At 35.0% G+C, this 19,856-nt stretch overlaps 1 protein-coding gene across 3 annotated transcripts in view; it reads right to left on the reverse strand.

The window, feature by feature from the left end:
- Positions 1–16,672, reverse strand: part of LOC107575436 (endoplasmic reticulum metallopeptidase 1) — a 27,373-nt gene extending 10,701 nt beyond the window's left edge. For all 3 annotated transcript variants that reach the window (XM_016261813.1, XM_016261814.1, XM_016261812.1), the window contains exons 1-10: positions 16,338–16,672; positions 14,881–15,185; positions 10,414–10,541; positions 9,812–9,917; positions 8,451–8,597; positions 8,122–8,214; positions 6,441–6,653; positions 5,221–5,441; positions 899–1,073; positions 591–781 (exon numbers count right to left, since the gene is read on the reverse strand). In XM_016261813.1, the coding sequence (XP_016117299.1) occupies positions 591–781; positions 899–1,073; positions 5,221–5,441; positions 6,441–6,653; positions 8,122–8,214; positions 8,451–8,597; positions 9,812–9,917; positions 10,414–10,541; positions 14,881–15,185; positions 16,338–16,615 (1,857 nt within the window). In that variant the 5' untranslated portion in view covers positions 16,616–16,672. The remainder of the gene's footprint in view (positions 1–590; positions 782–898; positions 1,074–5,220; positions 5,442–6,440; positions 6,654–8,121; positions 8,215–8,450; positions 8,598–9,811; positions 9,918–10,413; positions 10,542–14,880; positions 15,186–16,337) is intronic.
- Positions 16,673–19,856: the final 3,184 nt, after the last annotated feature.

Below are 19,856 nucleotides of genomic sequence, written 5' to 3' on the forward strand. Positions count from 1 at the left end.
AGAGACAGAGAGATTCTCTCTCACTGAGAGAGAGGGGAGGGGGTATAAGGAAGCTTATGGCAGAATAAAATAATTTAATCTCTGCTTGTTTTATTTAGAATTTGAATTTTTTTATTAGAATTTCTGAATCTGAAAATGGTATAAAGAGATAAGTATAATGTCAAATATGCTCGGTCTCCTTAACAGTGTATGTAAAGTCTAAGATGTCTCGGTGTCTAAACCCTAAATATGAATATATTATATTTGGTTTTTATTTATTCATTTTTGGGAGGGGGGTGGCAATGGTTAAATGTCATTTTCATATGTCATACTGTCATATCTCTGACTGTCGTTGTTAAGTGTTATATTAGGTCAGATTTGTTACTGTCAATCGTTTAAATCAAGTTCGGATTGTTTTATTGTGTTCAAAAATGCAAAAAAAAAAAGAATTTCTGAATCTGAGTTTTTGAATTTAAGTTTCAGAATTTTAATTTTTGAATCAGATTTCGGAATCAGAGTTAGAATTTTTGAAACTGAATTTTTGAATCAGATTTTTTTTTTTTTTTACATTTCTGAATTAGAGTTGTTTACAGTTAGTCTGTGTGACTCACAAAATATGAAGACAGAATGACGGTTGCCAGGGTAATGAGTGATGCCAGGACGATGTCTGGCGGGATCTCGGTTCCGCTGCGGCCCAGGATGGGTGTGAAGATCTCAAACACCACCCAGATGAGGAACATGATGTGGACGTACGGCACGGCGAGACCCGTCAGGTACAGGACGGAGTACTGCAGAGACGCTCCACTTCGCTGTGTGTGTGTGTGTGTGTGTGTGAGTACTTCTAGTCGTGGACTGAACTACTGCGATGGGACACTCAAATGTGGAAGAATGTCCAAAGTAATGCTGCGGTTTGTCTGACCTCTGGCTCTGAAGTGTTTTGTGAGCAGCAGTTTGCTGGCGAGAGGGAAGACGACCATCATCATGGGCACATACGCCGAACACAAGCCGCGCTGAGTGAGGAAGAGCAGCGCACAACACCACAACAGCAGACTGACGTCAAAGAAGCGCTCCGACAGATCCACGCCGCTCACACCCTGACAGACAGAGAGACACGGAGACCTCAATAAAATAAAATAAAATAAAATTAAATTAAATTAAAAATTAAATTAAATACTTTATTTAAAATATCATGATTTATTTATATTTGCAATATTAAATGAAGGTATTTCATTAATAAGAATCAGAATGAATAAGAACTACAAAAACAAACCAAAAGTAAATGAAATAATATTTGAAAAAAAATTTTTTTATAATAATAAATGAATCATTGTATCTCAATTTCTCATCGAAACAATGAGAATCATAAATAAAATAAATGAAAATATTTAAATGAAATTTCTCGAGAATTTGGAGTAATGTCACAATGTAAAAGGTAGGCTTCATTTTCTTAATGCAAAATATAATTTAATACTTTTTAGATTTAGATTTAGTGTTGAAACATGACCCAGACAAAAACAAAATAAATAGAATTAAAAATGAAAAAGTGAAATATAAATAAACTAAACTAAACTATACAACTAAACTAATAAAATTAAATATTTTTTCATTTAAATAATGCTGATTTGGCAATAAAATAAATGAATAAAATTTAGTACATTTAATTTCTATTTAAATAATGCTGCTATTTGGTGTTACAATAAACTAAATAAATGCATTTTATTTCATTTTTATTTAAATAATGCTATGATTTGGTGTTAAATAAATATTTCATATTTAAATAATGCTAAGATTTGGTGTTAAATAATTTTTTATTTAAAAATGTTATGATTTTTTTGTTTGTATTTCATGACAAGATGTTGTTGTTAGCAAAATAAGAAACAAAAAATAAACAAATCTGAAGTTTATCTGATTAAAAAAAAACTCAAACAAACTCTAAATTCAAAAAAGGAGTTAAAACTCCATTAATAGAATACATTAATATGACTCAAACATACCGGAGGAGCATAAAAACTAGTAAAAGTAAAAATGTGTTTTAAAAAATGTGAAAAAATCATGTCAAATTGTGTTACAAATTAACTTTAAAATGTACAAATATTCCATGTAATCTCTTAATTGATAAGAACTGCAAATAAGTGGTGTGTTTGTTTATGCTGTGCTTGAATCTGGACTTTAGAAGATGTTCAGTAACATTCATTCATTACAGCAGCTTCATAAGAAAATGAGCAGAATAATCATAATTCAGTAGAGCTGCACAAATGTGAAGGACACACCCGGTATTCATCAAGGATGCATTCAATTGATCAAAAGTGAGAGTGAAGACATTTATAATGTTACAAAAGATTTCTATTTCAAATAAACTCTGTTTCTATTCACCAAAGAATCCTGAAAAATAAAATGCATCACAGTTTCCACAGAAATATTGTGCAGCACGACTGTTTTCAACATTGATAATAACCAGAAATGTTTCTTGAGCAGCAAATCAGCATATTAGAATGATTTCTGAAGATCATCAGGAGTAATGATGCTGAAAATTCAGCTTTGCATCATAGGAATAAATTACAGTTTAACATATATTCACATAGAAAAGAGATATTTTAAATTGTAATAATATTTCACAATTTCTACTGTATTTTGATCAAATAAATGCAGCCTTGTTAAGCAGAAGAGACTTCTTACAAAAACATTTTGAACAGTGATAATAATAAACCTGTTATGAGAAATTCATCAAACATCACAGAATGAGGAAACGAACCGTTAATATCGTGTGACCTGAATATATTCTAATAACTAATCTTGACATTAAAGTGTAACTATACAAACCCACGAGAACAGAGCTTCAATGTTTGACAAATAACGTAATATTGCAAAATCACAACAGCATGAACCAACACACAGATTGTTTTCGTGATATTAAAACATTATAGTATATATATATATATATATGCAGTTTTCACAAGCTCATATTAGCAAGGAGAAAGTTCACATTAAACTGCAGGACTATAAAAGCTTAAACGTAATCGTAAAAGCCTTCAAAAGAAATGATGAACAGTTCCAGCATCTCAAACACACACTTCTGCACTTCTACACTCATAAAGAACCAAATGAATGAAAAACATTATTTCCATCGGTCATGTTATTGAGACGTAGCTGTGAACTCTGGGACTTTAAGCGTCTGATGAATTAGTCGTTAGGTAAAGACCCTCACATGACCGTAATGAGTGGAAACAGTGAGGAGGTCAAACTTGAGGCTTGAGGCACAAGAGCTGGACATTCAGTAACTAGTCCTTACAAACACTGAAAACGTCACAATGTCATTTAGAAATCGATCATTTTAAATAAATTAAAATATGTATTTTATTTTTGATTTTGTTTTTTATAAATAAAAATATATAAATTAATATATTTATATTTTTTTATAGTAAATAATTGCTTTTATAAATCATTTTTTATTTAAATAATGATACTGATTTTGAATGAATGAGTAAATAAATAAAATAAAATTTCTTTATTTAAAATATCATGATTGATTTATTTTTGCAATATTAAATTAAGGCATTTCATTAATAAGAATCAGATCGAATAAGAATTACAAAAACAAACCAAGAGTATATTAAATAATATTTGAAAAAAAAATTTTTAATTAATTAATCATTGTATCTCGATTTCTCATCGAAACAATGAGAATTATAAAATAAATAAATAATTAAAATGAAATGAGAATCATGAGAATTTGGGGTAAAACGTCATAAAAATAATGTCACAATGTAAAAGGTAGGCTTCATTTTCTTAATGCAAAACATAATTTAATACTTTTTAGATTTAGTGTTGAAACATGACCCAGACAAAAATAAAATAAATAGAATTAAAAATGAAAAAGTGAAATATAAATAAAATAAAGTAAACTATACAACTAAACTAATAAAATTAAATATTTTTTCATTTAAATAATGCTATGATTTGGTGTAAATTTTTTTTTTTTAAATGTTATGATTTTTTGTTTGTTTGTTTGTGTTTCATGACAAGATGTTGTTGTTAGCAAAATAAGAAACAAAAAATAAACAAATCTGAAGTTTATCTGATAAAAAAAAAAACTCAAACAAACTCTAAATTCAAAAAAGGAGTTAAAACTCCATTAATAGAATACATTAATATGACTCAATATATCAAATTATTATTATTACTACAGTGTGCTCAAGCGTACATTACTTCAACAGGAAACAAACTCTTTTTTACAAGAGACTAGTCACTGGATTAGTGCGCTTAATTGGTTTTAATTGAACAGATTCATAATATTAGTGAGCATATCAGTTATCGGTGATAATATGAATGTATTATATGCATGTAAATGTATTTTATTGACTATTTAAGTAAATATATATTTTAAAAATGTATTTAAATAATGCAAATGATTTGGAATTAATTAATGCTTTTATTATTATTTAAATAAAGCTACTGATATGTTGTAAAAAAAAATATATATATATATATAATACATTTTTTTACAACATATCAGTAGCTTTATTTAAAAAATAAAAAATAAAAGAAAAAATATATATAATGAACAGAGTCTTAATATTAGCCATCATATCAGTTACCTGTAATTTATTACAAATGTATTTTAACGATTGAATATTTAAAATATAAATAAAATAATGAATTTTAATATAATTTATTTAATTTGATTTAATAATTGTATTAAACTATTTATTTAAATAATGGTATCAATGTGAAGTAAATAAATAAATTTGGCATTAATTAATAAATATTTTAGATATAAAAAATGTAAAAAATATTCTTGTATTATTTAAAATTGAATTTGACTGATGTTAAATAAGTGTGGTATTAATTATCATTTAATTTGGTGTTAAATAAATAAATAATGTATTGATTGATTCTTTTTATTTAAATAATGATCAGATTCTATTCTATCAGATTTTATTCTAATGATTCAGATCCCCACCCACATGATTGTAAAGCGCTTTGGGTGTACAGCAATACATAATTAAGCGCTATATAAATGCATCATTCATTCATTCATTCAGATTCATATCAGTTATCAGTGATAACATAGTAAAAAATGTATTTTAAGAGCACATCAATTGATGTAAATATCACAGTGTGCTCGGTTGACATCAGATCGCAGACGAGGAGGAACTAGTCGCTGGGTTTGTCACATCAGCTGAGGTTAGTGTGGGACAGAAGAGTGTTTCTGCGGTGGGTGAATGTGAGGTGTGGACTCACCCCGTAGTACAGGTTCTTGGCCAGCGTGTGGATCAGCAGGATCTTGCCGACGGCGGCGGATCCGTACAGACAGACGGCGACGTAGAAGTGACTGTACCAGAACATGGAGCGCCCCGCGAGCGTGACCAGCAGAGCCACGATCAGAACCGTCAGCAGAGCCACGAACCAGCTCAACACAGCCACACACGCCGCACACGCCAGATCACGCATGTAGCGGCCGCCTGCCGCGGGACAGAGACCAGCGCACGCCTCAGAACACGCAAGACCAGCGATAAATGTGCTCTATATTCTAATTCATAATATCAAGCTGTTGACTTCAGTTACTCCTATTTTATATTGTTCATTACTCACATTACAAAGTGATGATTCCTGTTTGTACCTGTAGCATTTGACACAGAATTGGCTTTAACTAAACAAACTCAGTTATCAGGGATCACATGGGTTATTACACGTGAATTTGAATACATTTTAAATTCGATATAGATATTGAATAAAATAATAAATAATGTATTTTTCATTTAAATAATGCTTGATATAATTAGAATAATTTTAATGAATAATTTGGCATTAATATAAATGTAAAAAATGAATAATTTCATTTAATTAAATAATGCTATTATTTTAATAATTATTTAAATGCATTCATTTATTTATTTTATTTAAATAAATGTGGTGTGTTTAAATAATGCTATGAATTGCTATAAAAACAAATTAATTTATTTTATTCAAATAATGCTGTGCTTTGTTAAAATTAATTATTTTTAATTTAAATACTGCTATGATTTGGTGTTAAAATAAAGAAATTAATTATTTTTCATTTTTCATTTAAATAATGCTTTGATTTGGTGTTAAAATAAATAGATAAATCATTTATATTTATTTTTTTTAAATAATGCAATGATTTGGCATTAAAATAAATGAATACATAAATACATTTATTTATATATTTTTTTAATAATTATATGATTTGGTGTTAAAATAAAAACAATTTATTTATTTAACAGCATATCAGTAGCAAAGGAGAAATTAAAATAATCATAAGACTAAAAATTTAATAAATAAACATTTAAATGATATACAATACTTCATATACAAATCTAATAAAAAAAAATCTAGAAATATAAAAAAAAATACCCATCAACGAAATTTCTGAATAAAACCATTCAGTGATAATAAATATGAATATAAACCGTTATGTCATCACGTTCCCCAGCACTTACCTGCATTGCTAGTTAACCTGCACTTCTTGCCCAGGTAGATCACCGTGGCGACGGCAGCCATGTAGTTGATGATGGTGCCGACGCGTGCGGGATACGCAACCACGGTAACGCCCAACAGATCAAAGAACACCATGTTACCATGACGATACGCTGACGAGTCCGCCAGCTCATCTGACATCACCAGGTGTTTGAGCACAGACAGGATGTTGTCACCTGCAGACAGATATAGAATCAATATGAATCTGTACTGTGAATATATGACTGATATTTTTTTTTAAATTATATTTGTGAAAAATATTGTTGAAGTTTTGTATATGATTATTTATTAAATATTTGATTATTTTACTATTATTAGAAGTATTACTTTAATTCTACAATTGGTTTGCCAAGAAAATAGCCTTTGCTGCTGATATTTCAAATCATTGCATTGTTTAAAACATATTTATTTATTTAAACACTAAATCATATCATTTAAATAATATTATAAATTAGTTTTAAAGCCAAAAATTCTGTATATATGTATATATATATATATATATACATATATATATATATATTTATAAAACACACCAAAAGAACGTGCATCTGTCCTGATGACAGAGGTTTAGGTGCTCAAACACACAGCTGCTATTGTTCTCCAGCAGAGGGTTTAAAATTTAAACCTTTACAGTCTGTTAAATCTAGTGTGTGTGTGTGTGTGTGTGTGTGTGTGTGTGTGAGTGTGTGAGAGAGAGAGTACGTGTGTGTGTGTGTGTGAGAATGTGTTTGTGTGTGTGTGCGCATGAGAGATTGTGTGTGTGTGTGTGTGTGTGCGTGAGAGAGTGTGTGTGTGTGTGTGTGTGTGTGTGAGAGTGTGTGTGTGAGAGTGTGTGTGTGAGAGTGTGTGTGTGAGAGTGTGTGTGTGAGAGTGTGTGTGTGAGAGTGTGTGTGTGAGAGTGTGTGTGTGAGAGTGTGTGTGTGAGAGTGTGTGTGTGAGAGTGTGTGTGTGAGAGTGTGTGTGTGAGAGTGTGTGTGTGAGAGTGTGTGTGTGAGAGTGTGTGTGTGAGAGTGTGTGTGTGAGAGTGTGTGTGTGAGAGTGTGTGTGTGAGAGTGTGTGTGTGAGAGTGTGTGTGTGAGAGTGTGTGTGTGAGAGTGTGTGTGTGTGAGAGTGTGCGAGAATGTGTGTGTGTCTGTGTGTGTGTGTGTGTGTGAGTGAGTGTGTGTGAGAGTGTGAGTGTGCGTGTGTGCGAGTGTGTGTGTGTGTGTGTCTGTGTGTGAGTGTGAGAGACAAAACCATTACGCCTGTGGAGAGTCCCCACAAGGATAGCTGACCAAACTGTGTGTGTGTGAGAGTGTGTGTGTGTGTGAGTGTGTGTGTGTAAGTGTGAGTGTGAGTGTGTGTGTGTGTGTGTGAGTGTGTGTGTGAGTGTGTGTGTGAGTGTGTGTGTGTAAGTGTGAGTGTGAGTGTGTGTGTGTGTGTGTGAGTGTGTGTGTGAGTGTGTGTGTGAGTGTGTGTGTGAGTGTGTGTGAGAGTGTGTGTGTGTGTGTGTGTAATGAGAGAGACGCAGCTCGTCTCGTCTCTGATTTTCTCTCACTCAGCATCTAGAGCGGCTTTAACGGAACAGCCGCTGAGATCTTCATTCTCTCTTTCTCCGGATCAGATGTTTTCGTCCATGTATTTCAGGAATAGCGTGTGTCTCACCTGCTCTCTGGATGGAGTCGGTGTGGATCCGCTCCGGAGTGTCATATTTAGTGTGATAGATGAACCCGTTCTCTATAAACGCCAGATCAATCCCTGCACAACGAGACCCAGAGGACTAACACTTCACACACTGACATAAATGGTTCAAAGGACAATTAATATTCAGTAATAGTCAGAAATAGCAATTGCATAATAATAATAATAAATATTACTATTATTAAATTATATTTATAAAAATATTATTTAAAATGTAATGTTTTATATTTATTATTTACATATGATTTGACTTAAAAGCATCCCCAGTGCAGATGAATATGTGAATCTCGTACCAGGAATTTTGCCGAAGTCCCTGTAGATGCGGAAGTCTGTATCTGACGGAATGACGCCGCTCTGGAAAACCTCCTGACCGACCACTGATGCAAACGGATGGACAGCGGCTCGTACGTACGCCTGGACCAGCCACGGGTTCTCCGGACCTGAGACACAATCATTCACTCACACTCACATCTAGACGCTTAGCAGAATGTTCATGCTCCTCTTTTCCACATAATGAAAGTCAATGTAAACAGAATCGGATAAACACATCCGGGTTTAGATCAGCAGCTTTCGACATTTTTGACCAAGGTATATATTTCCATATTATATTATATATTTCCAGTTCATTGGCTGTAACAACAGATTAATTTACAGAAATCAGGAGTGTCCATAGATTCAAATAAGTAACTCAAATAATTATATTTAGAGTTTCAGAACTCCAGAAGTATTAGGAGCTGGATGTTTTCCAAAGTCCTTTATCCAATGAATCTGTATGACTTTTCCAGCCATTCCTGATTTACTGGATAAGGTTAAAAGATTCAGATTTTTTTAAATAATTTTTTTTTAATTGCATTTGTTTTTACCCCAAAAATATTCAGAGCTTGCCATAACTAGAAAAATTAATATTCATTATGAAGAAAAAAAAAACACATTGAGTTTTAAGATTTTATTGATTGCATGGCTAGAAATCTCATGTTTAAAACGAGGATTATTCATATACCCAGGTTTTCCGGGACAGTGTGAATCCTGGCTATTCAAAGACAAAAATACAGTTTCTGAGGGGATGAACTTTAGATGACTGGGAAAAAATGTCCCAATTAACTTCACATTATGTGCATTTTTAGTTGTTTCAGTTGATTTTAATTCTTGTCTTTTATTTTTCAAATCACTTGAGGTTTACAGATGACTTAATATGGCTTGAGAAAGTGGTGGAGAACTGCTGGTGGGTGAGTAAATGATGACAGGAGACGGTGAACAGGCCCTTTAATCCTGGGACTTATTCTGCCTAGCAACCATGAAGATGTATGGATGTGCTGCAGGTGTTGAGCTCTGACACACACAGGTGCAATGAGTGTTTACCTGTCTGAAACACCACCTCTTTCCCGCCCACTCCTGCCGCCTCCAGGTTCACAAACGCTCGCACCTGCTGAGCCCAGGGATGCTGGGTAATGAAGCCGTGACTGGCCTGAGAGAGACATACGGAATCAGAAACTCAATGTTTATATGCATCTGTGTGTGACACTGAACCAGGGATATTACAGTTAACTAAAACTATAAAGAAAGAACTTTAATTACTTTAAATAAAACTAACTAAAATAAAATATTTATTTTAGCTAGTTGCCAAGGCCCTCAGGTGTTGAGCTCAGATACACACCTGTCTGAAACACCAGCTCTTTCCCTCCTGCTCCTGCCGCCTCCAGGTTCACAAACGCTCGCACCTGCTGAGCCCAGGGATGCTGGGTAATGAAGCCGTGACTGGCCTGAGAGAGACATACGGAATCAGAAACTCAATGTTTATATGCATCTGTGTGTGACACTGAACCAGGGATATTACAGTTAACTAAAACTATAAAGAAAGAACTTTAATTACTTTAAATAAAACTAACTAAAATAAAATATTTATTTTAGCTAGTTGCCAAGGCAACATTTCGAATTTTCATTTAGGTTTAACCTGATGTACTAAAATAACTAAAACTACGATCAAATTAATAAAAGCTATATAGACATTTTTAAATAATAATAATAATAATAAATTGTGCAAAAAAACTAAAACTTTTAACTAAAATCAAAATATATCAAAAATTAAAATTAATTCAAAATTCGATTAAAAACTTTAACAATATCTCAACAACAGTAAAATAACACTGTTGAACATGCAAACATCAGTCCGGCATTACTCATGCAGCAAACACACAGTAAGAATGGCAGTCTGACCCTCACTGAGGTCAGAGGTCAGCAGTTGCCGTGACCTCTCACCTGAAGGATGTTCTCCTCGGCTCCGTTAAACAGGAAGATGATGCCGTGTTTGAGCGGCGTGGGGAGATTCGCCAGAGAATGTAAAACCTCCAACATCACCGAGCAGCTGACGGCGTCATCACTGGCTCCTGAAACACAGACACAGACACACACACACACACACACAGAATTTCAGCTAGTTGCCAAGTCACCATCTTTCATTTTCATTTAGTTTGTACTAACTTGTACTAAAATAACAAAACAAAAAGAAAAGAGCAAAGAGCTATGAAGTACTTTGGCGATGGGGATGTCGTTGCTGCTGCTGCTGGTGCTGAGTTCTCCGGTGCTGGGGTTAATGGGACGTCCCGCCGGCGTCAGACGCCCAGGACTCGACGGAGCACCGGGCTGAATGCTCTGGAGACGCGTCTGTAGCTCTCGCACCTGCAGGGACGGAAACACACCTGTCTGTCAAAACACCGGCCGGGACGCTTGAGTCCGTTTTTCCATCTTCAGAGTTCAGAGAACAGCTCCAGAGCTAAATCTAGATGGTGAGGTTTGCTCAGCATCTGACCTCATGTGGCTTCAGTTCAGTCTATATTACAGACAGCAGAAGCCACGATGATCACAGACCTCTCATCCAATACATGAGGAAACACACACACACACACACACACACACACAGAGACACACAAACAGAGACACAGACACAGAGAGAGACACACACACACACACACACACACACACAGAGACACACACACACACACAGAGAGAGACACACACAGATACACACACACACACAGAGAGAGAGACACACACAGAGACACACACACACAGGTGTTTATTAATCACACAGCATCTTCAGTTATTACTCACACACTAGTGTTAGGCATGCACACACATCTCGAAACACAATTAAATGTATAAATATATAAAACCATTAATATGCAAGATGCATAAAAAGCATATACTGATGCATCTGTGTATGTAAAATACAACACAATTAAATCCTGGAACAACTATCCCATCGATCAAATGCAGCCCTAACTCAAACCTAAATCATAAACGGCCAATATAATCAGTCCAAGCATGACAGAACTACAACGCTTCTGTTAGACGCAAGCCTGAATCACTTACAGTCACTTAATTAAACACTCATGTGACTTTTTCATCATCAGCAGCAGGTCTTTTAACCAGACTGAGACTCTCATGAGAATTATTACAGTCAAATACAGTCAGTGAGGTTTGCTACACACACACACACACACACACAGAGAGACACAGACACAGAGACACACACACACACACACACACACACACAGACACAGAGACACACAGACACAGAGAGACACAGACACAGAGAGAGACAAGATGCATAAAAAGCATATACTGATGCATCTGTGTATGTAAAATACAACACAATTAAATCCTGGAACAACTATCCCATCGATCAAATGCAGCCCTAACTCAAACCTAAATCATAAACGGCCAATATAATCAGTCCAAGCATGACAGAACTACAACGCTTCTGTTAGACGCAAGCCTGAATCACTTACAGTCACTTAATTAAACACTCATGTGACTTTTTCATCATCAGCAGCAGGTCTTTTAACCAGACTGAGACTCTCATGAGAATTATTACAGTCAAATACAGTCAGTGAGGTTTGCTGTGCTGTGGTTGGTGTTTGTGGTTGAAAGCAGGAATGAAGTTCAAGGCAAACTGATCCCAGCATGCAAATACACACACACAAGCCGTCTGTGTTCAGTTTCACTTCCTGGATTTCTAAGGATCAGGATTTTAGGACAAAGGTGACAGCGGAATGAACAGCACTGATATCACTAGTGCATTAGTAATAGAGATTAAATAATGCAAATAATGTAATGTGCCCATCCATATACAACCAACATCAGGTACAAACACAGTGAAAAATGAGAAAGACATGAGACACGAGTCAAAGAACACCGACACCGAACACAACGAAACCTTAAACTGCTCGATCTGATCACTGTCACTCTGAACAACAGCAAACACAACAAATAAACAGAGACGAAGGACGCCGACGAAGAAATATGGATTTCCTCAGAAGACATCAAGTCAAGAAGTTTCTCCAAAAATGATGAGTCCAAGAACAGTCTGTTCTAGAAACCCGGTCACACATGAGATCTCTTTAATATCTCAGTTACTTCTCCAAGACAGAATTGAGATTAAACAGAGCAAACAGAGAGTCTCCTGCATCTCAGATGTTTCTACTGAGAAGAAGACCCTAGTAATCTCACGTGTTTCAACAATGTCTCAAACTGTGCTCAGATTCTGCTCAATATGAACTCAAACATTTCTCATCAAACGATCTCAGCTGCTCCACATTCATTTTATAGCTCTTATTCGACAACTAGAGACCTACGTAAGGAGGAACGTCTGAGACAAAGGTACGTGATTCTCAATTATGTCTCGTTTAAGTCTCATAAGAGCAACTTCTGAGCAATAACATTTTACTGAGTTAACTCTCTGACTTCATGAAGCTTCATGATTTTCATTGCGGGTTGTTTTAGGAGAAACATCTAAGAGAAAGTTAAATCCTTTAAGATTCTCGTTTAGGTCTCATTTAAGACTCATAAGTTATAAAAGAGCAACTTCTGAGCAAAAACAATCTATTTAGTCAACTCTCTGCTTTTGTGACACTGATTTTCAGTGCAGGTTTTTATAAGACATATCAATCCATATACAACCAACATCAGGTACAAACACAGTGAAAAATGAGAAAGACATGAGACACGAGTCAAAGAACACCGACACCGAACACAACGAAACCTTAAACTGCTCGATCTGATCACTGTCACTCTGAACAACAGCAAACACAACAAATAAACAGAGACGAAGGACGCCGACGAAGAAATATGGATTTCCTCAGAAGACATCAAGTCAAGAAGTTTCTCCAAAAATGATGAGTCCAAGAACAGTCTGTTCTAGAAACCCGGTCACACATGAGATCTCTTTAATATCTCAGTTACTTCTCCAAGACAGAATTGAGATTAAACAGAGCAAACAGAGAGTCTCCTGCATCTCAGATGTTTCTACTGAGAAGAAGACCCTAGTAATCTCACGTGTTTCAACAATGTCTCAAACTGTGCTCAGATTCTGCTCAATATGAACTCAAACATTTCTCATCAAACGATCTCAGCTGCTCCACATTCATTTTATAGCTCTTATTCGACAACTAGAGACCTACGTAAGGAGGAACGTCTGAGACAAAGGTACGTGATTCTCAATTATGTCTCGTTTAAGTCTCATAAGAGCAACTTCTGAGCAATAAAATTTTACTGAGTTAACTCTCTGACTTCATGAAGCTTCATGATTTTCATTGCGGGTTTTTTAGGAGAAACATCTAAGAGAAAGTTAAATCCTTTGTGATTCTCGTTTAAGTCTCATTTAAGACTCATAAGTTATAAAAGAGCAACTTCTGAGCAATAACATTTTACTGAGTTAACTCTCTGACTTCATGAAGCTTCATGATTTTCATTGCGGGTTGTTTTAGGAGAAACATCTAAGAGAAAGTTAAATCCTTTGTGATTCTCGTTTAAGTCTCATTTAAGACTCATAAGTTATAAAAGAGCAACTTCTGAGCAAAAACAATCTATTTAGTCAACTCTCTGCTTTTGTGACACTGATTTTCAGTGCAGGTTTTTATAAGACATATCTGAGACAAAGGTAAATACCTAATGTGATTCTCAATTATGTCTCGTTTAAGTCTCATAAGAGCAACTTCTGAGCAATAACATTTTACTGAGTCAACTCTTTGCCTTCATGAAGCTTCATTATTTTCAATACACAGAAACATCTGAGACAAAGTTAAATGCTTTGTGGTTCTCATTTAAGTCTCATTTCGGACTCACGTTATGAAAGAGCAACTTCTGAGCAAAAACATTTTAGTGAATTAACTCTTTCCATTAAAGCTTCATGATTGTCAGTCCAGGTTTTTAGGAGAAACATCTGAGACAAAGGTGAACGTGGTTCTCAATTATGTCTCATTTAGGTCTTACAAATTATGAAAGAGCGACTTCTGAGCAATAACATTTTATTAAGTTATCTCTTTCCCTTTATGATCTTCAGTGCAGTTTTTCAGGAGAAAAATTTGAGACAAAAGTAAATATTTAATGTGGTTCTCAATTATGTCTCATTCGAGTCTCGTAGGTTATGAAAGAGCGACTTATTTTATCTTTTATTATCCTTCACTTAATCAAGCTTCATCATTTTTACTGAAAGAAACTTTCATAAAATTGGAACACAAAGTTGACATTGTATCAACGTTGAAACTTAAATGAGACGTAACCGAGAACTCTATTAAGTCTCACCCGCTCAGAAAGCTAAATTAAGGGAGAAACATCTGAGACGAACTTCATTAAATCATAAAAACTCAAGGTTTCTTGAGCTATGAAACAACAAACGTTCTCGGTTCATTTGTGAAGCGTTGATTAAACGTTGTAAACACGTACCCAGACTGTTTGCCACCGAGTCAAAGTGGCAGTTTGCGAGCATGAAGTGCTGCGCCGTAGTTTTGGGCTCTAGTTTGACCGCGATGTTGGTCACGCGGTCGTAGTAGCTGGTGAAGCCGCCCAGAAAGTCGATGCTGAAGGATCCAGTGGGCCGCTGGACGTCCACGGTGATGGAGTGAGGACCGGTCTGGCTCTCAGTCCGGATCTGCTCGATCTGATCCAGCAGGTAGTTCACCGTCGAGATCTCGTTCTCTGGACTTCCGACGGTCCGCGGCCCGACGCTCGTGATCCGCTCCAAATGCTTCCTGATACACACACATCACAACAGAACACCACTTTACAACTATTCTGTATTCTATGTTATTGTTTATTTATTTATTTACCTGTCTATAGATTATGAGTTTTGTTCTCAATGAGTTCTGTTATTTAATTGCAGCGAAGCAGCCAAATATAGTTTATTTGTACCGGTGTATAATGACAATAAAGATTATTCTATTCTATTTTAAATGCACGAATGAAATGCTCACAATAAAATCATGAAATTTCATTTAATACCAACATATCATTCATTCAGTATATGCAAAAATAATACTCGTTATCACCTCAATTTTATATATATATATATATATGTGTGTGTGATTTATTTATAATATAATGATTTTTTTTTAATGATTATTATTTATGTTTATTTTATATATTATAATATTTTTACTATGTTCCTCTGTTTAATCAAATCCAAACAGACATATATTAATGACGTTTTAATCCTCATATTATTAAATTGAAAACTTATTGATAAATATTTCTTATAAGTGTAGCCAATATTATTGATTGAAAGATAAACATATATTGATAATCATAAGTCACTTTAAAAAAAATGGTGTCTTGTTTTAAACATACAACTCATTAAATTAGATAGCATTTGATTAAGTTCATGCTTAAAACGAGATTTAATTAGCTCAACTTTTTTACTTAAAAGATTTAACCTTCATGCTCATAACTTCGTTGTGTTTGCTGTACGGCAAAAATATTCATAGTTACACTGAAAATAAACCCCTCAAATGATTGTAAAATGTTTTTGTGTTATCAAAACCATATTAACGTGTTAAAGTTAATGCATATTTCTATGCATAAATCATAAAGCCACAGTTAATCCAATAAATCAGAGTTACTGTTGTCATAGTAATACAGTGATACATTGTATCAGTTAACTGTCAGCAGTAACCAGGGTAACAATAACAGTAGAGTAAATGTAAACAAATCACTTGAGTGTTTTGTTTCTATCTATTACACATTAAAAATAGAATTACCTTATTTTATGATAAAAAATAAAATGTCTACATTTTTAAAAGTCTATCATAAACAAAGGACAGATATTATAAAACACTACAGTACTTTATACCATGGCATTATGCTGATTTACCATGGTATTACTGTAGTTAACAGGTAAAGTGTACCTGGCCCTGAGCGCGTTGAAGAGTCCCGGGCTGCTGATGATGAGCTGCTGCAGTGAGAGCAGAACCAGAAGCCACAGCAAACACACGAACCCGAGCAGCAGCAGCACGGCGGAACTCTCGCCCAGCAGCCCAGCGCTCACTTCCGGCTTGTGTTTGCGGCTCCGGAGCCCGTTCAGCGCGGCCGCCTCCTCATAATATAATGATTGCTTCTGCTGCTTCTGCTGCTTCTGCTGCTTCTGCTGGGCTCTGGTTCTGCGGACCGTAGAGTCTCTCTCCATCTTTACTGCTGCTGCCCCTGCTGCCTGCTGCTATCAGCGTAAACGGAAGCGGCAGAGGGACAAACTTCCTCAGGCACGATGGGCGGGGCCATCGTCACAAGCCCCGCCCACATGCGCAGAGCCACGCCCCTTCTCCTTATTAGCGTATTACCGCCACCTACTGAGCAGTTTCACACCATTATTAAAATAATTAATCTTGTTTTATAATAAATTAACTAATTAATAACAACCTTTTATATTTTATAAAAATGCATTCTTCTAAATAGTACATTTTTGCTTTTAACTTATATTTCCATACAAATATATATATATATATATATATATAAAATAAAACCTTATTTTATATCCTATTATCCTTTCTTACCTTTCTACATTGATGATATATGTGTGGAAGCTGTAACTCTTGTAATGCACACAAATATAATTATTTAAATAAACTGTGCTACACATGAAAAACACTGTATTGTTGGATTTTATACACAGTAGTTTAAGGTATTAAAATAATATACCCCACAGTTCATGTAGCTTATAATGGTTTGTTTTCATTCACCCTTTCTGTTCAGCTGCCAGAACAAAGAGATGCAATTCAGCAAAATTATTTAGAACCACATTTTTTAAAAGATGGTACATTCGGAAGATTTTTTAATTTGATACTACAGAACATCACTTGCAATAAATAGTCAATTTTTGGAAACTGAAAATAACGGCAAATAGCAAAGCACTGTAAAACGATCAATTCTTCAATTCTCCCAGCAGTTCAGAGTGAAGCTGAAAGATTATTGATGATGGTTTATTGCTGCAATCAGACTGTAATCTATTAATTAAACGTGTGAATGTGTGAAAAGAAAAGACAAAGTTACACTCTTTGTTTACATTAATTCTACCATGCACAACATTGGTTCAATTCACGTCGTATTTGACTAAACTAATAATTCAGGATTCAATCTGAGTCGAATTGATTCTGTAACAGCTCCGGTGTTTGTGGTTCACTGAAATGAACCAAATCTTATGACTCATAAGTGTGTGAATCGGCTCAGTGCATTTATAAGTTGTCAAATTTATTTCACCCAAATAAATAAACACATAATGACCTCACAGTCTGATAAACAGCAGTGGAAGCTAGAGATTACTGTTTATAAAGTTTAAAATATGGATATTTTTCTTACAAAAACGCATGGATTTGCTTTAGCAGGCCTTTACTTTTTATGTTGGATGGATGCACTTTATTGGACTTCTATTAGACTAGTGAAAAATAACACCCATTCACTGCAATTATAAAGCTTGGAAGAGCCAGGACATTTTTTAATATAACTCCAATTGGACTCGTCTGAAAGAAGAAAGTCATATACACCTAGGATGACTTGAGGGTTAGGGTTAGGGTTAGTAAACCCTACTAAATTTGCGAGCATGAATCATGGGGAAATTTAAATTTTTGGGTGAACTATCCCTTTAAAGGGGTCATATGATGTTGCTAAAAAGAACATTATTTTGTGTATTTGGTGTAATGAAATGTGTTTATGCGGTCTAAGGTTCAAAAAACATTATTTTCCACATACTGTACATTATTGTTTCTCCACTATGCCCCGCCTTTCTGAAAAGCGAGGTGTGCTCTGATTGGCCAGCTATCCAGTGTGTTGTGATTGGCTGAATACCTCAAGCGTGTGACGAAAATGTTACGCCCCTCACCATACTGTGATGATGCCGTGTCCCGGAGTGACGATTCAAAAACATTAAAACCCATTATAAACGAGGCATTTGTTGCATCCAGTGGGGACATAATTACTGATTATAATGACTTATACTGTCTTTTTACGCGTTGCATCGCGCCGCGTAAACATAAAAGCATGTCTGCATTTGTGATCGGAGAAATGACAAACAACAAGTACTACTCTACACTGCCCAAAAAACTCGCTTTAAATATATAAAATATTAAAACTCTTTAAACATAAAAACGTACTTACAGTCCGTGAGTCAGAACTTTGGGTTGAAGTGTTCTGGAACAGTGTTGTAAATACAACTTAACCACTGATTTCTAGTCGTGTCCTCTTTTGGAAGACCAAACAAAGTAGTTTCGCTTTCACAACGAAGCACACAGCGCCTTCACGACATGGCGGCGGCAGCAACAATACTACAGCGAGAATCAAAGTTACGCCTTCTTTCTTTGCGTGAACATTTGGGCAGCGTTATGCAAATCTTCCCACATAGTGATGTAGACATGTGGGGGCGTGTTAGAACGAGCCGTTTTAGGAGGGCGTGGCTGACTCTTAACTTTGATAAAGAATATCTCTTTGGATTTGAGACTTTAGTCTTTGCAACTTTACAGATCTTCTTTATGCACCAAGAGCTTGTAACACTCCAAAGAGAAAGGAACAATTGAAATCACATCATATGACCCCTTTAATTTCAGTTTCAACTAACTCTTCTCTTTCACTTCCACTTGATTTGTGTATATAGTGCATGTATATAGTGCATATATAAGGTAGCAATGCAATACATAATATAATATTTATTAATATTAATAATATGACTATATCTTTAGTCAGTATGGGAGGGGGAAATCCTGGCCATACCCAGCTAGGAAAAAAATTATAAAAGCACTGATGTTCATTTAGTGGTAATAAGTGGTATTCAGGAACTGTGAATAAATTACTGAACAATTTAATGCAAAATAATAATAATAATAATAATATCACAGCTGTAATAACATCCACAATCTGAGCTTATCACGCCAGTCCTCAGGTCCTTACACTGGCTTCCAGTTATATTTAGGATTGATTTTAAAGTACTTTTACTCGTTTATAAATCACTCAATGGCCTAGGACCTAAATATATAGCAGATATGCTCACTGAATATAAACCTAACAGAGCACTCAGATCATTAGGATCGAGTCAGTTAGAAACACCAAGGGTTCACACAAAACAAGGGGAATGCCTTTCTGCAGGTGGGAGAGGGAGCTCAAGCATGACTCAAAATTTCTGCAAGTTTTCCTATTTAAAACTTGACTCTTCTGTAGTTCCATCGTGTACTAAGACTGACGGAAAATGAAAAGTTGTGATTTTCTAGGCCGATTACTTTGATTGGTTTCCCAGGACATCCTGTATGTTATTGTATGAATCTGTGTTGTATAAATATGACCCATCTTCCTTAATAAAATTGAGAATGTTATGGTAGTAGGCTTCACTGGCTGTCTGTCTCTGCTTGATCAATTATTTTAATTTCATCAGCATTTTAACTGTAGCA

This window comes from Sinocyclocheilus grahami, unplaced genomic scaffold, assembly GCF_001515645.1.
Source record: "Sinocyclocheilus grahami isolate Dianchi unplaced genomic scaffold, SAMN03320097.WGS_v1.1 scaffold2639.1, whole genome shotgun sequence".
NCBI lineage: Eukaryota > Metazoa > Chordata > Actinopteri > Cypriniformes > Cyprinidae > Sinocyclocheilus > Sinocyclocheilus grahami.